Raw genomic sequence first — 22252 nt, forward strand, 5'->3', positions numbered from 1 at the left:
AGCACCTGGGCCGCCCTTCACAAGGGCTTTGGGGTGGGACAATGTAACTCTTTGTCTCCCCTGAGGCCGCTGCCACATGCCCCTTTCCATTTAGGAAATTTCAGGTTTACTGCATATTTTGGTTTTACTTTTCCCGTCTGTAGGTTGAAGCCTTTACCAGCTGCTCGACACTTTACCAGCCCTTCAGCACAATGGAATGTCATAAATTTGTGCATCAATAATGTGTATTTACAACTCTGGCATTTTATATCTCAATTTATATGCCAGTGTGCACAAGATACTGTTAATTTAATCACCTGTGTAAGTACCAAACCATTCTAGTTGGGCAGGATTGCCTGAACCACAGCTGTGTTTTCATTTACCTTATAACCTTTGATAAACCTAACCAAACAAAAATGCTCAAAACTAATCAGATTTATATTTGCTCTGCTCAACTACTACATAAATCATGGGGAAATGATCAATAGACTGCAGTTCTCAGACTGTTAACATTTACTGAAAAACAAATGCAAAAATAAATAACATTCAGTAGAAGATTTTTGACTGGAGCCAGTTTAACCAGCGAAAAAGGATTTTCTAAGCACAGGTCCATGTTCAGTACAATGCTGATACCATTTGGGGTTACTTGTTTTTCAGAATATACTTCCTGTACCGTGGAAACCAAATTCTTCAGTCATAATTTGCATGTCTGAATTAACTCATGGCAAACAGTGCAGAAAACCTCAATGTTTTTATCTAGGTGTTGCAGGAAACTGTTTATCCAAGTTAGAGGCATCTTGAAGAAATTAGTATTATATTTAATACTATAAAGTATTAAAGTATTAAATTAAAGTATAGTATAGTACATTTTACAAGATACATCACTTATTCATGTATGGAATAACTTCAGTGGTTTTACCAATAGAGGAGCATTTTTTATCTGTAATTTCTCATTTCTTTCCTCCACTTTATTTAACTTCCAAACATCAAACCTTGTTTTATTGCCAGAACAGTGCTAATCCCTCCCTCTGTCAATGGAGACAGCAGGTAAAACAGATAACCCTTAATGAAATTGTTTCTCCTACTTCTCCAAATACAAATTTTCTTCCTAAATTCCCATTTTTTTCCCCCAAGACACAGTATGTGCAAGGCCCTATTAGTATTTCACACCAACAGGAGATCTTACATGGTTAATAAAAAGCAGACATTTTACAGTATCCCAGTATGTATAAAGGATTTTATGCATTTCAAAAGGAGATTCCCAGCTCGATAATGGAAGAGTCATTACTGGAGCCTAGTCCTGCAGAAGTCCAGGACACTGAGCTTTAATGTCATGCCAATCTTATGTACAGAACAGCTATTTTGGGTAATTACAGAAGTTGTAATAATGCCTTTGGAGTCCCATGAAGTTGAACTCACTCAAGACATGCAGTCTTGCAGGCAGAAATTTTTTTAACAGGGATTCAATTTGTTTTAATGAAATACTGAGAACCCTATCCTTTAGACATCAGTATTTTATTGTAGTACTTGTATGTCATTTTCTACAAGATTTCTAATCTTTAGCTGATGTACATCAGCATAACCTTGCTACCTGATCAAGTTACACCTATTTACATCAGAGGAAAATTCAACCTTATGCCAGGTCTTATTTAGCAGTACCTCTTGCAACTTACCTGTATTTCACTTTCAGTATAAATATACTTTTTACAAAATAATCTTAAATGTCATCTAATACAGCACTTGCTGTTCTGAACTGAGCACTTTACTACAGCAGAATTAATTTCCAATTGTTTGTACATTAAAGACAGTTCAATCCAAATGAAGTGGGAGTGTCTGCAAAACTTTCAAGAGAAACATTTGTCAGGGTGAGGCTGTTTGAGGATGCTCCCTTTGCTGCGGGACAGGTGAAGGATGAAATCCTTGATACATCCCCACCAGCACATGGATCTGAGCTTTTCCTCTCTCCTTGGGAGGGAACATTCTGTTCTTCAAGCAGGCAAAAAGCAGTGAAAACCAGCAAGAAATAAAAAAAAAAACATGATAAAATACAAAAAGCTTGTTAGCTACCGTGCACCTCGGCTTTCACTGACGTCTTTGGTGCAGCCTTCACGTTTTCAAGTCCCTCCTGTTAACCAAGCATGATTAATTCCCCTTCAGTTTTCCCAGCCTGCTTCTGCTTAGAAGCCAATTTAGCAATTAAATTAATCGTCAAATATTTCTTGCCAGAGAATAAAAAAGAAGTTTCTCTCGCCTGGGCAAAACACAATTCCCGAGGGATTTGAGCATTTAATGAGCGGAAGAGTTAGGAAAAAAATGTAAAAACTGGCAAATCAGACAGCAAAGAAAGAGACAGGAAGTGACAGATTTAAGAAAATACCTCTCAAGTAGAGGAAATGAGTCGTCCTTTAAGAAGAAATCATACATATAAAGCACATAAAACAGAGTATTCTTTGTAGACTTGACTGAAGAAGGAAAGGAAAAAAGAAGAAGAGATAAAAAAAGACACATCCTGAATAGCATTAAAAGCAAGGCAGCTTCAGTGGTCAGCCTCTTCTAGTCAAGATGGAAATTTGCATAATTTTAAAAGCAGTGTCCAAAGTCTATCTGTGAAAGAAAAAGTGTGAAAAAAGGAGAAAAAGGGAACTAAATGCATGGAAAGGAGTGACTTGAGCCAGTAAGTGGACACACAACTGCCCATGTGAAGCAAAAGGTCTGCTCCATGCACTGCAAATTCCTAAAGGTGATAGTTTTGAAAGGATAAAAGGAATTTTTAAAAAAAAAAACTAAATGCACCTCTCCTGGGAGAGAGAGAGAAGAGCGTTGGGCTGAGTTTCTGCCCAGGTGAAGTTCTGCCCAACTGAGAGACTTCTTCAGTGATTGACAAACCAGAGGCCTCCGTGGTACCCAAGGTGTTGGATGCACCTCTGGGGAGCACACGAAGATGCACCTTTATCACAGGCTCAGTTCCCAGACTCACAACTGCAAGAACTGCCCAGCTGCACCCACTGAAGTCCTGGACACCCCAGCACCAGGTCAGGCAGGGGACTGGGAGCAATCTGAGGACAGTGTTAAAGGCTTTGTTGAGTGACACTGACATTTTTAAAACGTAACTCAAGCCTTGCTTATGTCAAGTTAAGTCTTCGTTAAACACCCCTTTTTTGAAGCTGGTTGCTATAATGCAGGAAATGTCACACATAAAAGAGCTTTATTTGAGTGCAAACATCTCACAGGGCAAATTTACCCTCTGAGATTGTGTGTTCATCCCTACAAAAGAACATTCATTGTCCAGACGTGCTCAGTGAGGGGAGGAGGGGGAATGCAAGAAAAAAAATACCCTCGTTGCATTTTACAACTACAAAAGGCACTTCTAAGACATTTTTGTATAACTACAAGATTCTCTTTCATGATAACGTTACCTCATTAAATAAAACTTTACCTGGATTTGATTCTTAATTTTTGGGATTACTTGTCTTTCACAAGGTAGAGAAATGAGACTAATTAATAAATGTGAAAGCCTTCTGCCACAAGGATTTCCCTTGAAAGGGCTGTAACAGCAATTTTAGCTCTGAACTGCTTCAAGCAAGCTCTCTGCCTGGTTTTCTCTGGCCATGAAGGCAACAGCAGCTACACTGAGCAACAAGCCTGCTACTGTAATACATCACTCATCACAGCCTAACTGGCATGATAAAGTGTTTGCTCGTGAGGGGATTGTGTGGCCAGTCCAAACAAAGACCACTTCATCTTGCATTTCCTAGAAATCTGTTTTTCTAGAAGCAAAAAGCTGACATCCTGAGCTGTGCCTATGGAGAATGCTGGGAAGCCTGTGCCACTGCCCAGACCTCTCCTCTCCCCACGAGGCAGAGCTGCCTGCACGCCCTGTCAAACAGCTGCTCTGCTGCAGATCCCCCATGCATTTCATCCAGTTACAAATGAAATCATATCATAATCACTTGGGGTTTTATTGCTGTTACCTGGAGACATTGCCAGCAGCTCCCTCCAGCAGTTTGCTGAGTGGATGAGATTTGCAGCAAACACTAAGCATCAAGCCAGCAAGGTTATCTTTATTGCAGAGCGAGAAATAAAGGCTGCATGAGCCTCACATGGTATTTCTCCTCTCCCTCCTCGTCTCCCTGCTCCTTCCAACAGCTCCAGTTCCTGAAGGCTCTTGGGGAGAAGATGTAGAACTGCTGGGAGAGCATCTTCCCACCTCTGTGGGGCACCTTCTCCCTTCAGGGAGCAGGGGGGCATATATACACATCTATTTAGATATATTTACATGTGCAAATCCCCATTTCTTCCAGCACTTCCCCACAAATAGAAGACAGAGAAACCAACAAACAGAGTGATCTATCATCTCTCCAGACTATTATCCTGTTAAATTTGCTGTGGTTTGGGCAAGCAGGGATCTACCCAGCAGCAGCTCTGGTTTGAAGTGCATAACCTAGAGATGAGCATGCCTCAGCACTCCCTGAATGCCCTTCATGTGTTTTAATTCCCCTTCAGAGCCTATGAATTTCCTACTTCCACTGACATTACACGCTCTGAGCTTCCCTGGCTACCCTGGCATGAAAAGCAGAGCTCTCAGCCTTGACCTTCAGCCAAAGTGCTGGGGACAGGAGGGAAGGTGTTTTTGGCCACCTGACACAGACCCTTCCTCTTGCCCTTTTGGGAGGCTGGAAATGCATTTCCCACAGCTGCACCTGGGAGATTTTCCATCCCAGCCTGGTTAACTTGTACATCCAAGTCCCCACTCTCAATGTCCAAAGGACACCTGCCACAAGCCAGCATGAGATGGAGGATGCTGGCCTTCCCAATGCTGCATTGTCTCGTTCAAACATCATCTGATGTCCAAGAGCCACAGGACAGCTCATCCCCAGCCTCTGAGAGCCTCCTTTGGTGGCCAGTGAGCTCTTGATCCCCTGACAGCACGGATGTGGCCACTCCACATTGGAGGTGACAAGGAAAACAGGGCAGATGAGAGCTGGCAGGGCAGCCAGGGAGATCTCCTAAAGCACAGACAAGAAGTTCTCCCTTTCCCAAGCTGTTTGTGTAAACTGGGTTCGCTCCAAGTTAAAGCATCATTCAAAAGATGTGGTGCTGCTCTTGCTCACTCTGGCCATGGCACAGTGTCCATGTTCCTCTCTCAAATCTCTTGGCACGTGAGCGTTCCAAGGCCAGGGCTGGAGCACACAGTCCCCTGCACTTCCTGCACAATTCCCAGACTCCCAGCTGAGATACAGCAGCCCCTGTGGGATTACAGACTCCACGCCACAGCAGATCAAACACAGAAGGAGCTCTCTCCACGCTGCAATCCGTCACCTTCAGCCCAGGCCCACTCTCAGGGAATGAAAAACAACCCAAATTGGATCATCCACATAACCACAGCACCACAGGCCGACAGGGATACTGCCCTAACAGGACACAGTGCCAGCAGCTTCCCTGGCAGGACACGCTCAAATCCACGGGGCAACTGGATCTGAGGAGAATGGACAATCCCATGGTCTGTTTGAAACGTTATAGAAGACACAGGTTGAATATTAATCAGAAAGAAAAAAGTACTGATCATCACCATATCAATGGGCTCAGTTTAGCTTTCAGTGCTCATTATTGTCTGGTGTGAGGTGCAGGACTGAGTCTGTGCAGATATTTCCAAGCTGCAAAGTTATAGCTGTGGTTTTATCCCCAAAGCCTCTAGAAAGAACCACAACAACTCAAACACTTGAAGATTTAAAAATAAATTTAAAAACCCCCAGCTTTGCAACAGCATCATCCAAGTGACAATGCTCAGGAACAGGGTCTGGAATATTTTACAATGATTCTGCCACATTCCAGCACACACATTTACTTTAGCTGACCACAGAGTGCACGAGCATGCAGCTACAAGAAAGGGGTGCTTTCCAGAGTGTGGCAACCGGGGGAGTCTAACCAGAATATTAAGAGACAGCCATATTTTACTATTATTTACCATCGAGGCACCACAAGAACCACTGCAGCTCCTTTCTTCTGAATATAATCATCATATTGATAAAACTGGCAGCGTTCCCAAACTGGACACGGCTTTTTTGTCCCACCACACAAAGAGAGGCAGACACAAAGACAACCAGTGACGTTATATTGGCTACCAAAGAAAACAAAATCCAAGCCACTGTTCTTCACTGCACGCTCTCTGCTTGGACAGGAAGAAAACATACTCTGAGAAGTCACTTTCAGACCTGTAAAGAGTTGACTGTCTTGCATGGTAGCTCGGCATGAAATTACACCAGCTGCAATTCAGGCAGCTCGGTGTTTTTCCTATGTTGGCCATCAGTCAGGTGCACGAGTGCTCCCACTTGGATTTAACTCGGATGCCACGCCAGAACACATCCCATCAGCAACACACTTGTCACTTCCACGCAGGATGGTTTTGCTGGCATGTGGAAGCAGCTGATGCTCACAGCATGTTGCTTTTTTGGCAGGTATTCCACCTTGCCTAGGGGAGACAGGCATAAGGGAGTTTTACATCTAGGAAAAATAAGATTATTGTAGCCCATCAGATATGATTTCCGGCTTTAAGGATTAGAGTTGTGTCCCAGCAAGAGCCAGTGAAAACAGCAGGTTGCTCCTTAGCTTGCACCTTGTAACATTTTATTGCTTACCTGCATTTATTTTAGACCAACTTCCTTTCTGAAGGCCTCAGTCCTTCTCTGCCCACCCCCACACACAGCCTGCCCTACTCCCAGAGAAACTGCAACTAAGAATAAGCACGTTTAAGTTTCACATCATCCTGACATTCCTTAAGGAAATAGTTCCTTCAACATCTGCAAGTGACTGCTTTTCCTCCTCCTCAGCACTTCCCACCTCAAATTTTGCCTCTCTGGTGGTCCCCAGCAGAGGGGAGCACCTGTAAACAGCTCCCTGATTTACCCAGGCAAGAATCACTTGGAGCAGCAGCTACAAAAGGAGCAGCATCTGCTCCAAAAGCACTCAGCAGAGCGTTGCACAAGAGCACTTACTTTAGCCTGCCTGATACTGCAAATGCCAAAGGAATGTAGCTCCCTTGTATCTCTACTCACAGGACCTCTGTTTAGAATATTTGAAATTACTCAGGCTCCAGACCCCCCTCTGGGTTTCACTCTGGCTCTCTTGCTTTCACCACCTTTCACCTCCAAGAGGTTCTTCACCATTGCTTTGCTTTGCTCCCTGGTGCCAGTGAAGAGGCTCATTCATCTGCACCCCTGCAAGCTGGGCTCCCTCAGTTTCATTAGGAACTCATCTCCAGTGATTGCCCTAGGCCACGGTTCAGGAAGGCTGGTGGAGATCTGCAGGTCTGTCTGCAGGGCTCCTCGCTCCCAGCTCAATTCATTCCTCCTGATGCCCTCTGGGACCCGGAGCACACCATGCTGATTATTTTTGCAATTTCTGCCTGTGACTTTTCTGTCCCTAAACAGATGGGGTGAGCACATTTCCTGATGCTGCTCCAGCAAAAGGTCCATTCCAGCAGAAAATTTGGTTCTCCCTCTCCCTCCTGAAAGCAAGTCTGCTCCTGCCTTACCTCACTTCAGCCCTGACGGTGGAATTTTAATTGCAGGGACTGGTGAAGGAGGGGAGGGAAGGTGTGGTTTGGCTGCAGGACAGAGTCAGGACCTCTTACACTCTACACCTCACCCTGACAGTACCTCCTCCTGTGCCCTGGGGATAACCCCGTGCCATGTGGGGAGAGCTGCTGTTCCACAGCGTGGAAGGAGCTCGGGAAAGGTTTGCAAAGCCCTTTGATGGTAAAGCACAAAATTCTAGACCCGGGGTAACAGTTCCCTCAATGGACTGGGAAATCAGGTTCCTCCAAGTTTCCCTGCGAGCAAGGTCAAAACCACACTTCAAGTTTGCTCGAGAATGACAGCCAGTCTAAAATTAAGCTGAAGAGTAACTTCTCACCCTCTTGTGAAACAGGCCACAAAAAAGCCTATATGCATCTTCAAAGCCAAAACAGATCTTCAAGAAGAAATACTCCCTGGAGAGGGGAGCAAGCACAGGCACATGTTCCAAGGCAGAGCTGGGTGTCGACATCAAGGACAGGGCAGAGCTGCTACCCTCAAGGGACAGGGACTCAGTGGTGGAAAGTGCCATGGACCCACCCCAAGTCACCTTTTGCCACACTCAGCTACCAAATCTCGCTATTTATCCACATTAAGAGAGCAGAAGGGGAGATCAAAGTCAAAACAAGAGAGCTTAACATGAAACAGCACATCCCTCTCATGCTCTTCCTCCATCCCACGAGACCTATCTCATGGTAATTTGATGAAAAGTTGTTTTTCCACCCAAGCTCTAATTTGAGTCAAGAAGCCAGCAGTGACAGCATCAGAAAGCTATTTTGGAATGGAACTGAAGAGCTGTCAGATAGCTTTGTGGGGTTAAAAAAACCAACTCAGAAAACCAAACACAGGAGACGGGAGATGGCAAACCTCAAGATGTCTGAAGACCACAGGAGACAAACCCAGAGATTCCCAAATCACCAGGACTTTGTCAGTTTACAGTGCCTCTTCTCACTCCCTCCCCACCATTTCAGAAGATGAGTGTGCATTTCTGGGCAGGACTGATTTCAGCCAAGTGTCTCTGGAACGAGCATGAGGACACGTGCAGGAGAAATAAAGTAACAGTGGAGGCGGGGAAAAGATGGGGAAATTAATCCAAAGGCTGCAATAAAGTTCAAAAATTTTAAGAAGTCAGGGTTTTTTCCATTTAAGTGCCTGGTGATGGACTGGGGTGCCTCTGTTATGGTGCACACAATGTCTTTCAAGCCAGGTCTGTCTCTGGAGAAGAAACTGAAGACAACTTTCCCCAGAGAAAGTTCTATTGTCCTGCAGTCGCTGCCAAATTCAGATGTTTAATTCGAAGTGTGAAACAGAAGGATTCCAGTCTGCTTTTAAAGAGGAAAATCTCCAGGCTACTGCTCCATCCCATAACTAACACCAGCTTTGTTCAGGGCAGGACACAGCACAGCTCCCTATCCTCAAAAGGAAAGGGAGGCAACATATAAACAACATATCACTGTACATCACAGCCTGGGAGCTGCATACCTCAAACAGTAACCAGTGCTAACAGTCTGAGGCACCTCGACAGATGTATGGCCAAGCAGCTATAAAAGAGCCTTTGTGCTGGCTGAGCAGAAACAAGGCATTTTCTGTACGGCCTGACCACCTCACAGGATAAACGGGGTTACACATTTCACACCTCCCCTGCCCCAGGGACACCAGGGCAGATGGCACAAGGCAGGATGGAGGAATGACCCACGTCAGGGACCTGCAGGAGCCACTCTGCAGCCACAAGGAAGATGACTTTTCCCTCACCTTCCATCCCCCTCGCTTGCAGGTCCCGTGTCAGAACCTCACGGCCTGGTTTAAAGCAGAGCCATTCAGCAGAGGGCTTGTCTCTGCAAAAGATCATCACAAATACTTGTGATCCACCAGCCAGAGCTCCAGACAAAGGCTTTTCATCCTCGTGCTTAAGCACCCAGCTGCTATTTTATATATCTTGAAACACACTTTTCATCTTCGCCCTGGTTTCCAGTTCTGAAATTAGGCTAATTCTTCAAGGCCGCAGGAGCCGTGGTGTTATTTTTGGCCTGGGGAAGATAAGAAACCATGTGGATGGTTTTTCCTCAGTACAAGCACACACAGCAGCAGCAAACTTCAGGATTCAGCCAAACACATTATTCCACAGGATCAGAAGTGGCTTCCAGTTGGGCCCAGTAAAACACAGCAAGAAAAAGTGCAACTGCAAAAGGCTCTCGCAGTGACTGCAGTGCATGTTTCAGCTCCAGGGAGGCAGAGAGAGGGGAGAGGAAAAAAAAAGAATATTTGAAAAAGTCAAAAGAAAATAGTTCTGTCCAAAACCTGGAAAAGCCACAGTTAGCAAACATTCCCAGGGAAGCAAAAGCCCTGCTGCTTTATGAAGATTAAATCTGCTATTGTCTCACAGTTGTTGGCTGTTTGCTTTTTTTTAAATAAAGTTCCCCTTGGCCAAGGATGTTAGGAAGTATCTTCAATAAGAAAAGGATATAAAAACAAGTATGCCAGATAATAAATCTGTGATAAGCTTAAACAAACAAGGTAAGTTAAGGTGAGGGTAAGGTTTCTTGATAAATCATCTTGTGATAAGGGTAAGCAAATTTCTCTTTTGTCAGGACAGGAAAGATACACATGCAAGGGGCACAATATTTTCACTGACCTGGACAATGAATGTGAGAGGTGTATGTTCTGAGTCACTAATGTTGGACAAGACTTTTTTTCAAGCATATGGTCTGAAGACTGTAGGAAACTATTAAAAAAAAAATGGGTCAGGCATTTAACCCACTCTGCACCCTACCATTGAGAGGAACTGTAGGAAAAAAGCTTTATAAAAAATTCAGACCTTAGATACAGACAGTTCCCCAATGAATATCTATGCAGAATTACACTTAATGTTAATTCTCAACAGCCCACCTACTAAGACCTTTGTCCTTCTGAGGACAAATAACACTGTCCTTATGCAGAGATGCTGAGGAGTGAATTCTACTGTCCCTTGGGCAAGTATTTTCTCTCTCTGTAAGACAGTAGCACACAGTAAAAAGTATGGTTACAAAGGATTAAAGCAGCTCAGTTAATGCAAACTAGCACTCTCTCTCCTGCATTCCTCACTAATACAGTGGTGACATAACCAGCCAAAACATGTAGCTTTAACTCAAATAAGGTTTAAAGAAGTTACTGCCAAGTAATTACACCCATTGAAGGCCCATGAGCAGAGGAACCTTCATTAATACCCCGCTGCAGCTCTGGGAGCGCTTTTCGAACCAGCTGCTCCAATCTGAAGTGGCAACCATGAACAAGGGCAGGCAGCAAGTTTTCATGAGCAGACTTGTGCCTGCCTTTCAGAGGACACCCTGACACATGGCTGAGCACAGCCACGAGGACAGCAGGCAAGGACACAGCATCCAAGTGCTGGCTGCCTCCCCACAAGGGCTGGGGCAGCCCTGAGGTAGAGGAGCTTTCTGGTAATGTCCCCCTTTATTTTTCTGATAACACGCTTTTCTTTGCAGCTGAAAGAAGGTGACAGTGGCACTTCAGGAACTGCAGGCAGTTTTCTACTACCCTTTTCTGCTTTCTAATGAACCGCTGGCTGAGTCCAAACCATGGGTTCCCATTTATTTCATCACTAATCCTAGCCTCTGTGTCAGAACCTGCGCTTAATCCACAAAGAGTACCGGATGCTTCTGAAGACTGCTTCCAAGAACAAAAATATAGTGCTCAGCTGGAGCTCCCTAAAGCCATTCAGTAGGAAGGATTAAACCCAAAGACTTGGATGGAACTTAGATCCAGTGGGCATGACCCTACCTGTGCTCTCTTCATTACACAAGAGCACGCCATGCCTTTGCCTTTTCCTAAACCTTTTTCTAAACTAATGACTCCAAAGCACTGGTTCCAGGAGCCTCCTCTCACAGCTCTGCACAAACATTCAGGGCTCACATCCATGTGCTCTCAGTATAAACCAGCACAAATGAAGCTGTTTGTGGCAATGCTCCCAGGACATCAGATCACCAAGCTCAGAAGCTGACCACTGAAGCTTCACCCGCACTGCAGTCCTGGGAGCAAGTCCCTGCCAGCAGCTCAGGTAAAAATGGCATCACACAGGCTGCAAAAAGCTCTCTGTGAAAAGGAAAAACTGCTTCCATGCTCATTCCCTGGAAAAGGGGCTCTCCTTTTGCCACCAATACTTCACATCAGGGCACAACACTGAATTGTGGGCAACAGATAAATGGGTAAACAGACATTTCCTATTCAAAGAGACTTTAAAAGAATGGTCCCTATTAGCTTGGGTCCCTAACAGCAATAGAAATTGTATGCAGGCATTGATTCTTCTCCTGAAATCACCATTACCACACAAGCTGCAAGTAACTGGCATGAAGGTCAATAGGTTCTCAAGAGTCCCCCCATAAAAATTTGTCACAACTTTTACTTTTGTTTCATTATTGTAGCACCACTTTTAACTTGCTCAAGACACAACTGGAAAAAAAACACTAACTTGCTCTCACTGAGGCTACCAGCAGAAAGAAGTTCACTTTCATGTAAAAAATCTAACCAGAAATAACCAGAACTCAACTTTCAGTTTTGTAAGGGCCCTCTAATACACTTTTAGCTGAAACTTTCAAATTTAAGAAAACAAAACCAGTTAGTCCCCCAAACTTTTCCAATTAAGTTCCCAACTTCTTTGTGACACGTAAAGGTCATTTTGGTCGAGGCATGCAGGAAGATAATCCCCACCCTTCAGGCAGTCAGGATTTCTGGCAAGATTTTAAGAGGTCTCCAGCTGATAACCATGAAAAGTTCACACCACCAGGAGTCCAGATAAGCTTTTAACACAGGAAATTAGTGAGAAAATGTTTTAAGGATTTTAAAGATCAATTAAGATGGTGTAACAGTCCAACAAAGTAGAATTGAGTTCTCTGCTTCAAATCAGATGGGTTTAGAATACAAAACGGCAGCTCTGGAGCTGGGAGGTGTCTACAGGAAATGAGGTTAGACAAATGCAGGGCAATTAATCCTCTGTGCAGCCAGATTACAGACTCCCCCCCATCCCCAGGGCCACCAGACACAGCCAGAGCAGGGTTAAACTGCTTCAGGTTGTCATCTTGCATCTTCTCTGCCCATGTTCTCTCCCCCACAGCCCAAAAAAGCCAATCTCTATCCTGAGATGTGAGGTACACTCGGCGACTGCACACAGGGACACTCAAGACGTGCAGTTCTCATTTGTAACTGCAGATGCAAACTATGACAAAAGCAGCACCAAACTCCATTTTCTGCCTTGTCAGCACTGGGGGGCTGTAAAGTTCATCAAGGACGCTGAATTTCGGAGAAGCAAAAGATGAACTGGGAGTTCCTGGCTAGGGTGAGGAGTCAGCTGCTGTTCACAGCTCTTTCTGGGATCTCTCCCAGCACACCAGTGACTGCAAACAGTGTGAACTGGGGAAAACGTGACTGTACAGATCACAGATGTATGCTCAGCCACTGGCCTGGTACACCATCAGCCCATGGAGCAAGGAGGGTCTCAGCACCCAGCCTGCTAGGAAATATTCTTTCCCAAAGCATTAAGAAAACCCTTCATTGCAGATTAGTGCTACACACCACTGTGGCTACAGCCACTGTACAGAACATTATCTGTGCTCATTCATTGAAACTTCAAAAGAAAATGGTGATCTTTTACACCAAATTTGGTTGTTGGGTTTTTTTAAAGTAACAAATAGATGTTACTCCGAGATCCATTGTGTCCATCCATTTAAAAAAATCCTAGCTTTGTTTCTTCTCCGTGATAATTCAATTATTTTCATTGAGAAAAATCAAGTATTTCTTAAAACATCATACTCCAATTATGGTACAGGTAGCACTGAAAGCATTTGAGCTGTGTGTTCCTATCCACCCTGTTGGTGACCTCAGCTAAGTTTATATTGAGCCCCTTTCCCACATCAGCGCTTCATTTTTACTTCCCACCACCAAACAAGCCAGGCTTTTCTCTCCCATGCTCACAGGCTCTGACACCTCCTTGCTGCTGGTGCTTTAAGCTGCTCAAAGAACTTGACTTTAACTGATTGAGGGGAAAAAAATACAAATATTCTCTCCAAATTAACACAATTAACCCTCCCTCCCCCAAGCATGCAGGTCACAGTCACCCTCTACGTAACTGAGAGGCCCAGCTGATAATATTTGTGTCCCCTTCAGTCAAGAAAAACAAGTTTTTAATCTATTTTTATCACTGTCTAGTCACACAGGACACTTAGAGAGATACTGGTCCTATACAGAGGTATCCATGAAATGATTTATTCCCCTCACCTTCATCTTTACACAAGCCCAAAAGATGAAAAAGGAAACTTGCCAGCTCAATGTTTGGTCAGATATCATTGACCCATAGGAGATAACTGACTACAAAGGTATTCCTGGGATTGCCATTGATTAGATTTGGAATTTAACAGTGTCCTTCCAAGGTCTCCAGTCAGGTGGGATTCCCCTACCAGAGGATCACAGCTCCAGCAAGCTGTAAAGTAACATTTTTACCCTATAAAAGCAGGATGGCTTTTCCCATCAGTTCAAAAGAAAAATACACAGTAGAAAGCTTGTAGTCTCAGACTCACCTCCTGCCTTATCCCCACTGCTGTTCAACAGAACAACCTCAAATCCTCAGCTATCTTCTGAGAGCCTTAATGAAGAAACTGGCTTGATGAGCTATTTTATTAGAGTTCTTTGTGCTGTCATGCTATGAAAGATTAGCCTTTCCTGACTGGTCCTCAAGATAACAACTAATCCTGATGTTTCCCTCAACTCAACAGGCTGAACAGATCCTAATTTATAACAAAACCACTGCACTCCAAGACAACAGTAATGGGGGAAAAGCGATACTTCTGTTTGATGGATTCATGGCTGAAGCTTCCTAAGAGTCTGCACAACACCATCAAAGTCCTCATTTCAGCAACCCTCAGCTTAGGCATTAGGTCAAGTCATCCAGCTAACTAAGGACAGATTAACCATGTGCTCACAAAAACTAGGTCAGTCCCAAACAGGCTCTACAGCCTGGAAAGGCCTCTCTGTTTCAGCACAAACCCCCCAGCCCTCCTCTCTGAAAAGGATATTCTGCACAAAGTGAGTGGAACCCAGACTCAAGTTTTGTTAAAACACTTGCTCTTCATTTCTACAACACAGAATAAACCTTGACCAACCTGCATTCAGAAGTCAGCAGGGAAACACTCAGTAATGTCAAGTTTTCCCTCTTTGGAATATCTGGTTCTCAAATACTCAGTTATTTTCTGAAGTGAAAGAGCCAGGTCAGGACCTGGCTGTGGACCTGAGACCTGTTTCCCATTCCAAACCTTCCAAATCCTCCTAACCCACACCTGGGTTTCACAAACCCAGTCTGCAGCCTTTACTCTCTCCCCTGACCTCTGTGCCCTCCTCCTCAGCAAACACTAAAATTAGACCACAGTGGTCATACCACCCTGCCTCCCCCACTGTTGTCATGGACTCCCTGTCACATCAGTCATGTATTTCAGTCTCACCCTGTGCCCCATGCATCACCTCCCCTGCCCAGATAATGCTCTTCTCTAGTCTTACCTGTCTGTCCTTTGATAAAATGCCATTCCTCATTACCTTCAGGGAGCTCAATCTCCATCCATCCCCAGAATGCATGGCCACCCACTTACATCTTAATCCAAAGCCAAAAAGACATCTCTGAGGCGTTCCAAAGATAAAATTTAGTGCTGGAGTAAAGATAGTATATAAACATCCGTCCTAAAACTCTGGGCATGCTTGTATCCTCCCTCTCTCTCACACACAATTCACATCACAGGTTTCTGGAAATGAAGAGATGCAGTGGGCTGCTCCCACAGTGAGATAAGGTGTCTGTGCTGTCAGGGTTTGCCAAGTTTCCATGCTCTGACTTCAGAAAACGTCCAAGCTTTGAAGCCAGGACAATACAGACACATAATAATGTCTCATTTCAGGAGTGCTGCTGGAAGCTCCTACCACAAAGACAAGACAAATTTTTCATTTGCTGGCTGGGAGTCCAAGGAGAGGTTCACAGAGCAAGAACAACCAAACCCCACAGTCCAACCCCACTGCCCCCGGTGTCTGCAGAGAACAGAGGTGCTCCAGAACACCCAGCACCTCCTCACAAACCCTGCACTGCCCTGAGAGCACACACTGTGCTGGGTGTCACTCACCACCCAGCCACAACAGGATCAATCTCCTTTTTGTTAATGAGAAAAGGTTTCCACAAAGGATAAAGCAAAGGAACTAGAGGTTTGCCATTAACAGCACCTCTTTCCAGTCATTCAGAACTGATCAATCACTGCAGGAGTAATTTATTTTTATTTTTTTTCCCCCGCAGCTGACCTACAGAAAACATAAAGTTCAGTTTTGCCCTTGGGAACATTCATCCCAGAAATGCTACATTCTGGCACTAACAGTGTACTTGGCAGATATAACATGCACTTTAAGGGCTTTCTTAACTTCAGTAGCAATTATCTTCAACTACTCCAGATGAAAGACCACACAAAATGTTAATTCAAACCCCCTTCTCCCAAAGTCCCCTGCTATCCCTGGTCACCAGGTTTGGGATTTCTAATTTTCTATTTTCCCCCTCACCAACACCCAAAAAGTTGGACCTGCTCTTCCTCGCCTTTCTTGGTGTGATCGCTGCCCTCATCACATCTTCTTTTCCAAGTATAGTGTAAAAAATCCTGTCACTTGCTGCATCTCACCTTATTTCTCCCACAACCCCAATCAGAACAGGAGATAAGACAGACAAAACTGGTCATTTATACCTGTCAGAGGTATAAAAAGATTGGATCAACCTGTTTCTATTGCACTGTAGGACACACAGGAAGGAATTGGAATCACCTGAAAGCAGCATGTGTCAGAAGGGTTTCAATACTTAAAAAAATAATGAGATATATCAGCACTGCCTTAACTTCTAGCAGCTACAAAGAGCCTGTAATAAAGTTGTGAAGCTGTTAACCACAAATTAGGAAATGATGCACCAACAGCTGCAAAACAAGGCTGAAGCAACACCAATCTAAACAGTGGTGACTTTGCAATTCAGGTGCATTTAAAGGAAATATTAGACACAATACTGAGAATCAACAATAATTTTGGGATTGTTTAAATCACAAATGAAAGAGCTTGTCATCAAAACCAGAACATGTTCTCAGGCTGAAATCCAAGACCCTGCGTGGCACCACATGGCAGTGTAGGAGAAAACAGAACTTCCACATCCCTGTGATCCACATGAGATGGACTGGAAGAACTACTGGTGGGAGGAAAGGGAAGAAAGAAGGAGACTTAAGTCTGAAATAACACCCAGCAATGTGCCAGAAGTCTAAAATACCAATATTCACTAGAAATGCAGAACCACTTCTGAGAAAGTTCACTCCAAGCCTTCAGTTCTCCTCAAGAAAAAGGACTACACTCTGTATTTCTTCATAACCTCTCAGGCATCCTTCTGGAAGCTTCAGAGATTTCACAGCTCCATTCTTTTCATGACTGTTTTCTTATCATTTGCTGCATAAACTCTCTGGCTTCAGCTGCTCCACCCTATAGAACACTGAATTTTATAGTTATTTGTCAAACAGCAGCGCCAGTCTGGGTTTTGTTTTTACAATGATGATAATCCTTGCCCTCAAGAACTTACATTTAACAGCCATGTCTCATCTGTGACTCACTCAACCTGTGTCAAACAAGGGAACAGCTCCGAGCCTGGTCACAGGAGCTTAAAATCCATTGTGGGCTGCAAAGTGCTCCCAAAGCCTGGATGGGTCAGAGCTCCCAGAGCCCTGAGAGCTGCAGTTGTCCTCACACACGCTGCTGCTGCTCTTCTGGGCTGAGATGACACAGGAAGTCCAAAGAATGGTGGTGTCAGTTCCTCTGCTGTCTCTGCTGAAAAGCTCCTGATGGCAGGAACAGTGTGAACAAATCCTCACAAGTCTTGAAACGGGTAATAATCGGTGCCACTCTGATGAAGTGGTCTGAGAGGCACTGCAGAGAGCAGAGGAGTGACAGAAACACAGGAAGGGGGGAAAAAAGAGGTTTTGAGACAGACTGCTGCGAGCAGAAAAGCCACACAGAGCCAGGCCTGGTGATGCATTTGGGCACACCACCAGAGCCAGGGCCAGGGAAGATGAGCAGCACAGTAAAGACATTGTGGGATCCTAAAATCAGAGAAAGGGGGCAGTGACAGTCATGGAGATGAGTAAAATGATTCTGGGCAGGGAGCCCACCACAAGAACAGTGCAGGGAAAAGCCACCCGCAGTGAGGTGAGGGCACTCCACGCCTGAGATGCTGAGAAGGAAACCCAGAGAGCTGGGGGCTGACAGCAGAGACCTGAGCTCCTTGCTTGTGCTGCCACTTCAGCCTTTTTAGAATAGGAAGTGCAGGCTGCAAAGGAGAAGTTTGAGGTTTGGGATTTCTAAGGCCAACACTGCTCTGTCTGCTGAGCCTTGTGCTGTCACAGCTTTTCTTCCAGTGGAAATTGTGAAGGATGTGGTGGCTGTGCCCCAGCAGAGCAGACACAGATAAACTTTTTGCTCTATCAGAAGCTCAGTGAAACACAACATTTTGCAATTCACTTACAGTGGCCTGTTACTTGATGTTCATGAACATACAAGACATGGAAAATGTCGTTTTTACACCAAGCCTTCCTAACACAGCTGTTGCGACAGCTGTGTTTTTTCACACAGCTAGTGCTTTATCTGAAATAAAATACCAGACACATTTCATCTGGGCAATGAGAGGACCAGATCAAAAAAGATGACAGGTATTTAAACTGAAAAGCCACAACTAAATGAGAGTGGACCTACATCTTGCAGAAGCTGTGTCCTTTTGTCATTGAAACTCTTCCTACTCTCCCAAACAGCTGAGCCTCAACATCCCACACTCACGGGTTACTTCTGAACACCCAACAGTTTATACACTTCACACAAACCAATTTTAAGCAATTCATGGCACTTAGGAGAATCCAGCATTAAGGATAATAACAGAAACTCATCAAGCAAAAACAGATTATGAGAAAGCCCCATCTATTCCTGTCAGACAGCATTCCCAGTGCACTTGTGGGCTATCGTTGGCTATTTCAGCCCAACATTTGGTTATATTGAATTCAGGAGCTCTTTGCCAGTTCCAATAGGACCAAAATGCTGACCTTCAGTAACTTATCAAATGCCAGATGGTACAGGCATTCACACCAGAAGTTATTTCTACTCTGAATGTCTATAGTAAAAATTTTATGCTGCTAAAAACTGTGGAAAAAGTTACTGACTCTTTACAAATGGCTAAACCACAATGCTGGCAAGACATAAACTAGTTCCAGGTCTGAAAGCAGGGAACGTGGAGAGGCACTGTTAGTCCAGAAAATCTCCAGGCACAAAAGATATTAATTAATAAGTGCAGCTGGAAACCTCCTTCTCCTTCCTCAGAGGCTTCCCAGTCGCTGAGTTGTGAACTGAAACAAAGCAGCAGCTTTTGGGGGCAGAAATTCAGTGTCAAAAGTTAAACCCAAGTCTTTGCCAGTGAAAGAGTGGCTCAGCAGCAGTATCTGTCACTGTCTGTGACCACCCTGTCAGTGTGACCACAGCTCCTGTCACACAGGCAGAAGAACCCCCCTTCACCACATCTCATAAAAGGATGTAGTTGCGTCAGGTCATAAATGTTCGTGTACAGAGACAAACTGTTCAACCTCTCTTCTGCTTTCAACTTCTCCCATATTTCTAAGGCAGACCCACCAGCATTTGCCCTGGTGAAAGTGCAGGTCAAGCCCAGGAGGTGTTTTCAACCAGGCAGTCTGTACACAGCCAGGACTCACTTCAAGGAGCCCAGCACACCCAGGCAGGAGAAGCCCCTGTCACCCCAGGGAGGAGCTGCCAGCTCACAACAAACAGCAGCAGGAAACTCTGCCACAACCAGGCTCTCTCATTTTTTCTCCCCCAAAATGCCAAATTTGCAGGCACATCAGTGTGGGCAGACCACGAGGTTCGGTAAGAGTGGTGACTTGTCTCTGCTGACGTCAAGGACCTGCTGAGCAGGCGCCTGCAGGATGGGGCTGCCAGCGAGTGCCCGGAGCAGTGGCAGATTTGGGCTGCCAGGAGGCAGCTCAGCATGCAGGGTTACAGTGCCAGCCACCATGAGACATCTCCAGTTTGGGGAAAAACTGTCACTGTCAGGGCAAACATCTGTCAGCCTCACACATTTCAACAGCAGTAAGAAACACGGTAATTGTATCATCCATTTCCCATGCTGACACCATGGCGTACTGAGCTAAAGAAGATAAAAGAGGCTTGGACACTCAGGACTGCAGGCACTCGAGGCCATTTTGATTTAAGCTTATTCCCTTTCTATCCAAATAAAAATATCTGTTATGAATAATGAATGTTCCTCCATTTCCCTCCTTACTGCTGCATTTCCAAATTTTTCTAGGTCTTTCCAAGGGCGACGCTTGCAGGAAACAAAAGGCGCAGAAACCGCACATTTGGATGGTGATGCTGCAGGGGGAGGTGAGGGCTGGGGGAACCGCTGTGTACAGCAGCAATCCTCCTCTCTGCCTCCCCACAAAAGCCATCTCCCCATTCCCCTCGTCCTTACCTCGTAGGACCAGACACACTGCACCCCCGCGAACCTCCGCACGCAGCGTCCCACTTCCACGTCCTCGTGGGTGGTGTACATCTCCCGCAGGCACTCGCCGATGTGGGGCACCATCCTCCGCAGCACCTCCCGGCTCATGATCACTCCTGGCCCCCCCATGCAGAAGTTCTCACCCGGCTCCAGCGCCAGCTTCCCCATCTCCTCCGTGGTGCCGAGGCCGGTCTGCCCCAGGAACAGCGGCTCGCTGCTGTTCAGGCTCCTGAGGAAGTTCTCCAGTTTGTCCCCTTTGATGTAAACGTCGTCGTCAGCCCTCATAAACCATTCGTATTTGTCCAAGTAGTGGTCATGCATGTATTTGAGCATCATGAAGGATTTCTTCTGGGGGGGGTAGGAGTCATCGACACCTGGAAGCGGCACGATGGGGATGGGGATAGAGGTGTCCGAGCCCTCGCTGGAGAAGAATTCGACCTTGCCAGGAATGGTTTTGGACCACGTTCTAGATTGAAAAACACAAGAAGGAAAAATTAAATACGCAAACAAGGGCAGGCAGAGAGTGCAACCACGGACTATGGCTCAACTGCTTTAAAGATTTTCTTTTCTGAACACCTTGAAAGGGTATTTTTTACTGCACAGACAAGGACATTCACATGGCACACACAGCAATTGGTACAACATCCACAAAATTCTGGTATGACAAGCATCTGAGTACCATTTTTGCACCTCCATATGTTAGAGAAAATAATTCAATAGCAGCAGTTCACTAGTGGGAAGCAGGATTTCTTAAGCACACTCAGTTTTGCACAAACAGCTATTGATCACAAAATATGGAGGGGGAGCCAAAACAGGCCAACAATTCACATACAACTGAATTTACTCCTTCCAAAGCTTCCCTGCAAGTTATTCAGCATCATAGCCCCCTTCCATTCCCTCCAGGCCTCCCCAAAAGCTCAAGTGCACTCAGAAATGCAGACTTCCAGAGACTTAATTCACATGAACTTTTAAGGAAATGGCATCCCTTGGGAAACAACCAAACAGCAACTTCTCCAGATGGTGTGTGGAGAAACAAAGCAGAGAGCATGGAGCAGAAGTAACCTCAAGAGGCTTTGTCCATACCAGCAAAGTTCTACGAGATGCCTGCAAAACTCATAATTCCCACAATAACATGGTGCTACCCAACACCTGCACCTCCAGCAGCTTTGCAGACACTTAATTCCAGGTTTTAGTGGGGAGGAGCAGCACAGGAGAGGAGCCTTTCCTGTGCAGAGCAGCGACAACATCTGCTCCACACCTTCCGTGCTCCTCTCTGACAAATCCAACCCATCTGCGTGGGCAAACTGGGTCATTGGGAGCGCAGGAAGAGCTGTAGGATGATTCCTCAAGGCACAGCACAGCCTCCTCCAGGGAGGATTTTCAGTCACGTAACTGCTACAGCCTTGCCCTCAAAAACTATTAAGTTTGCAGTACCATTTTCTGAGATTCTACCTGGGGTAAGAGAAGAGATCACATACCCCTCACAGAAACTCACAGAAAACTATTTTAGTTGGTAAACCAACAGGTTTTGCCACTTTTTATATACAGGGAGAATAATTTATAATTTTATTTGGTGACTATACTCAGAATATAACCTAAAGCTGATGTGAAAACACTCTCAAGGTAAAGGACACAGTATTCCCTCAATGCATCACTGTCACTCTGACCAGATGCCTCTCAGCACAGGCTTCCTGCCAATACCTGAGCAGATTTTGAGCAGCACAGACCATCTGAAATTTGAAATCTCCAGAACTAGCTATCAAAAAAGCCTGAAATGTAAAAATACTTCAGGAGAATTATTCCTTAAGTTCCATCAGAAAATGCAGAGGTATTTAATGAGACTACCTAAACATCAACTTTGACACCTTAACAGTTTCTCACTAATTCCACCGTGTGTAATGAATATCACCTAATTACTTTAAAAGCTTTGTCTTCTGGATTTCTTGCTGCCATGGGTAGTGTTTCATAGCAAAAGTTTAGATCTGAGCTTCCCTGAAGAGCAGAGTAAAGCAAATGGAAACATTCCCACTGCCTTCACAACAGAGGTGATGAGGCCTTTAATCATCAGCAATGCAATTAATGCACAATACTACTGGTTATAAATCATATCCTGTTA

The 22252-nt window shown here is 45.0% G+C and overlaps 1 protein-coding gene across 1 annotated transcript in view; it reads right to left on the bottom strand.

Annotated features, from left to right (window-relative positions):
- The window catches only part of CHSY1 (chondroitin sulfate synthase 1), a 77388-nt gene that overhangs the window by 47892 nt on the left and 7244 nt on the right, over positions 1-22252 (bottom strand). Inside the window, exon 2 of the mRNA XM_015639166.2 lies at positions 20107-20602. Within this exon, the coding sequence (XP_015494652.1) occupies positions 20107-20602 (496 nt within the window). The remainder of the gene's footprint in view (positions 1-20106; positions 20603-22252) is intronic.

This window comes from Parus major, chromosome 10 (assembly GCF_001522545.3).
Source record: "Parus major isolate Abel chromosome 10, Parus_major1.1, whole genome shotgun sequence".
NCBI classification, from domain to species: Eukaryota; Metazoa; Chordata; class Aves; order Passeriformes; family Paridae; genus Parus; species Parus major.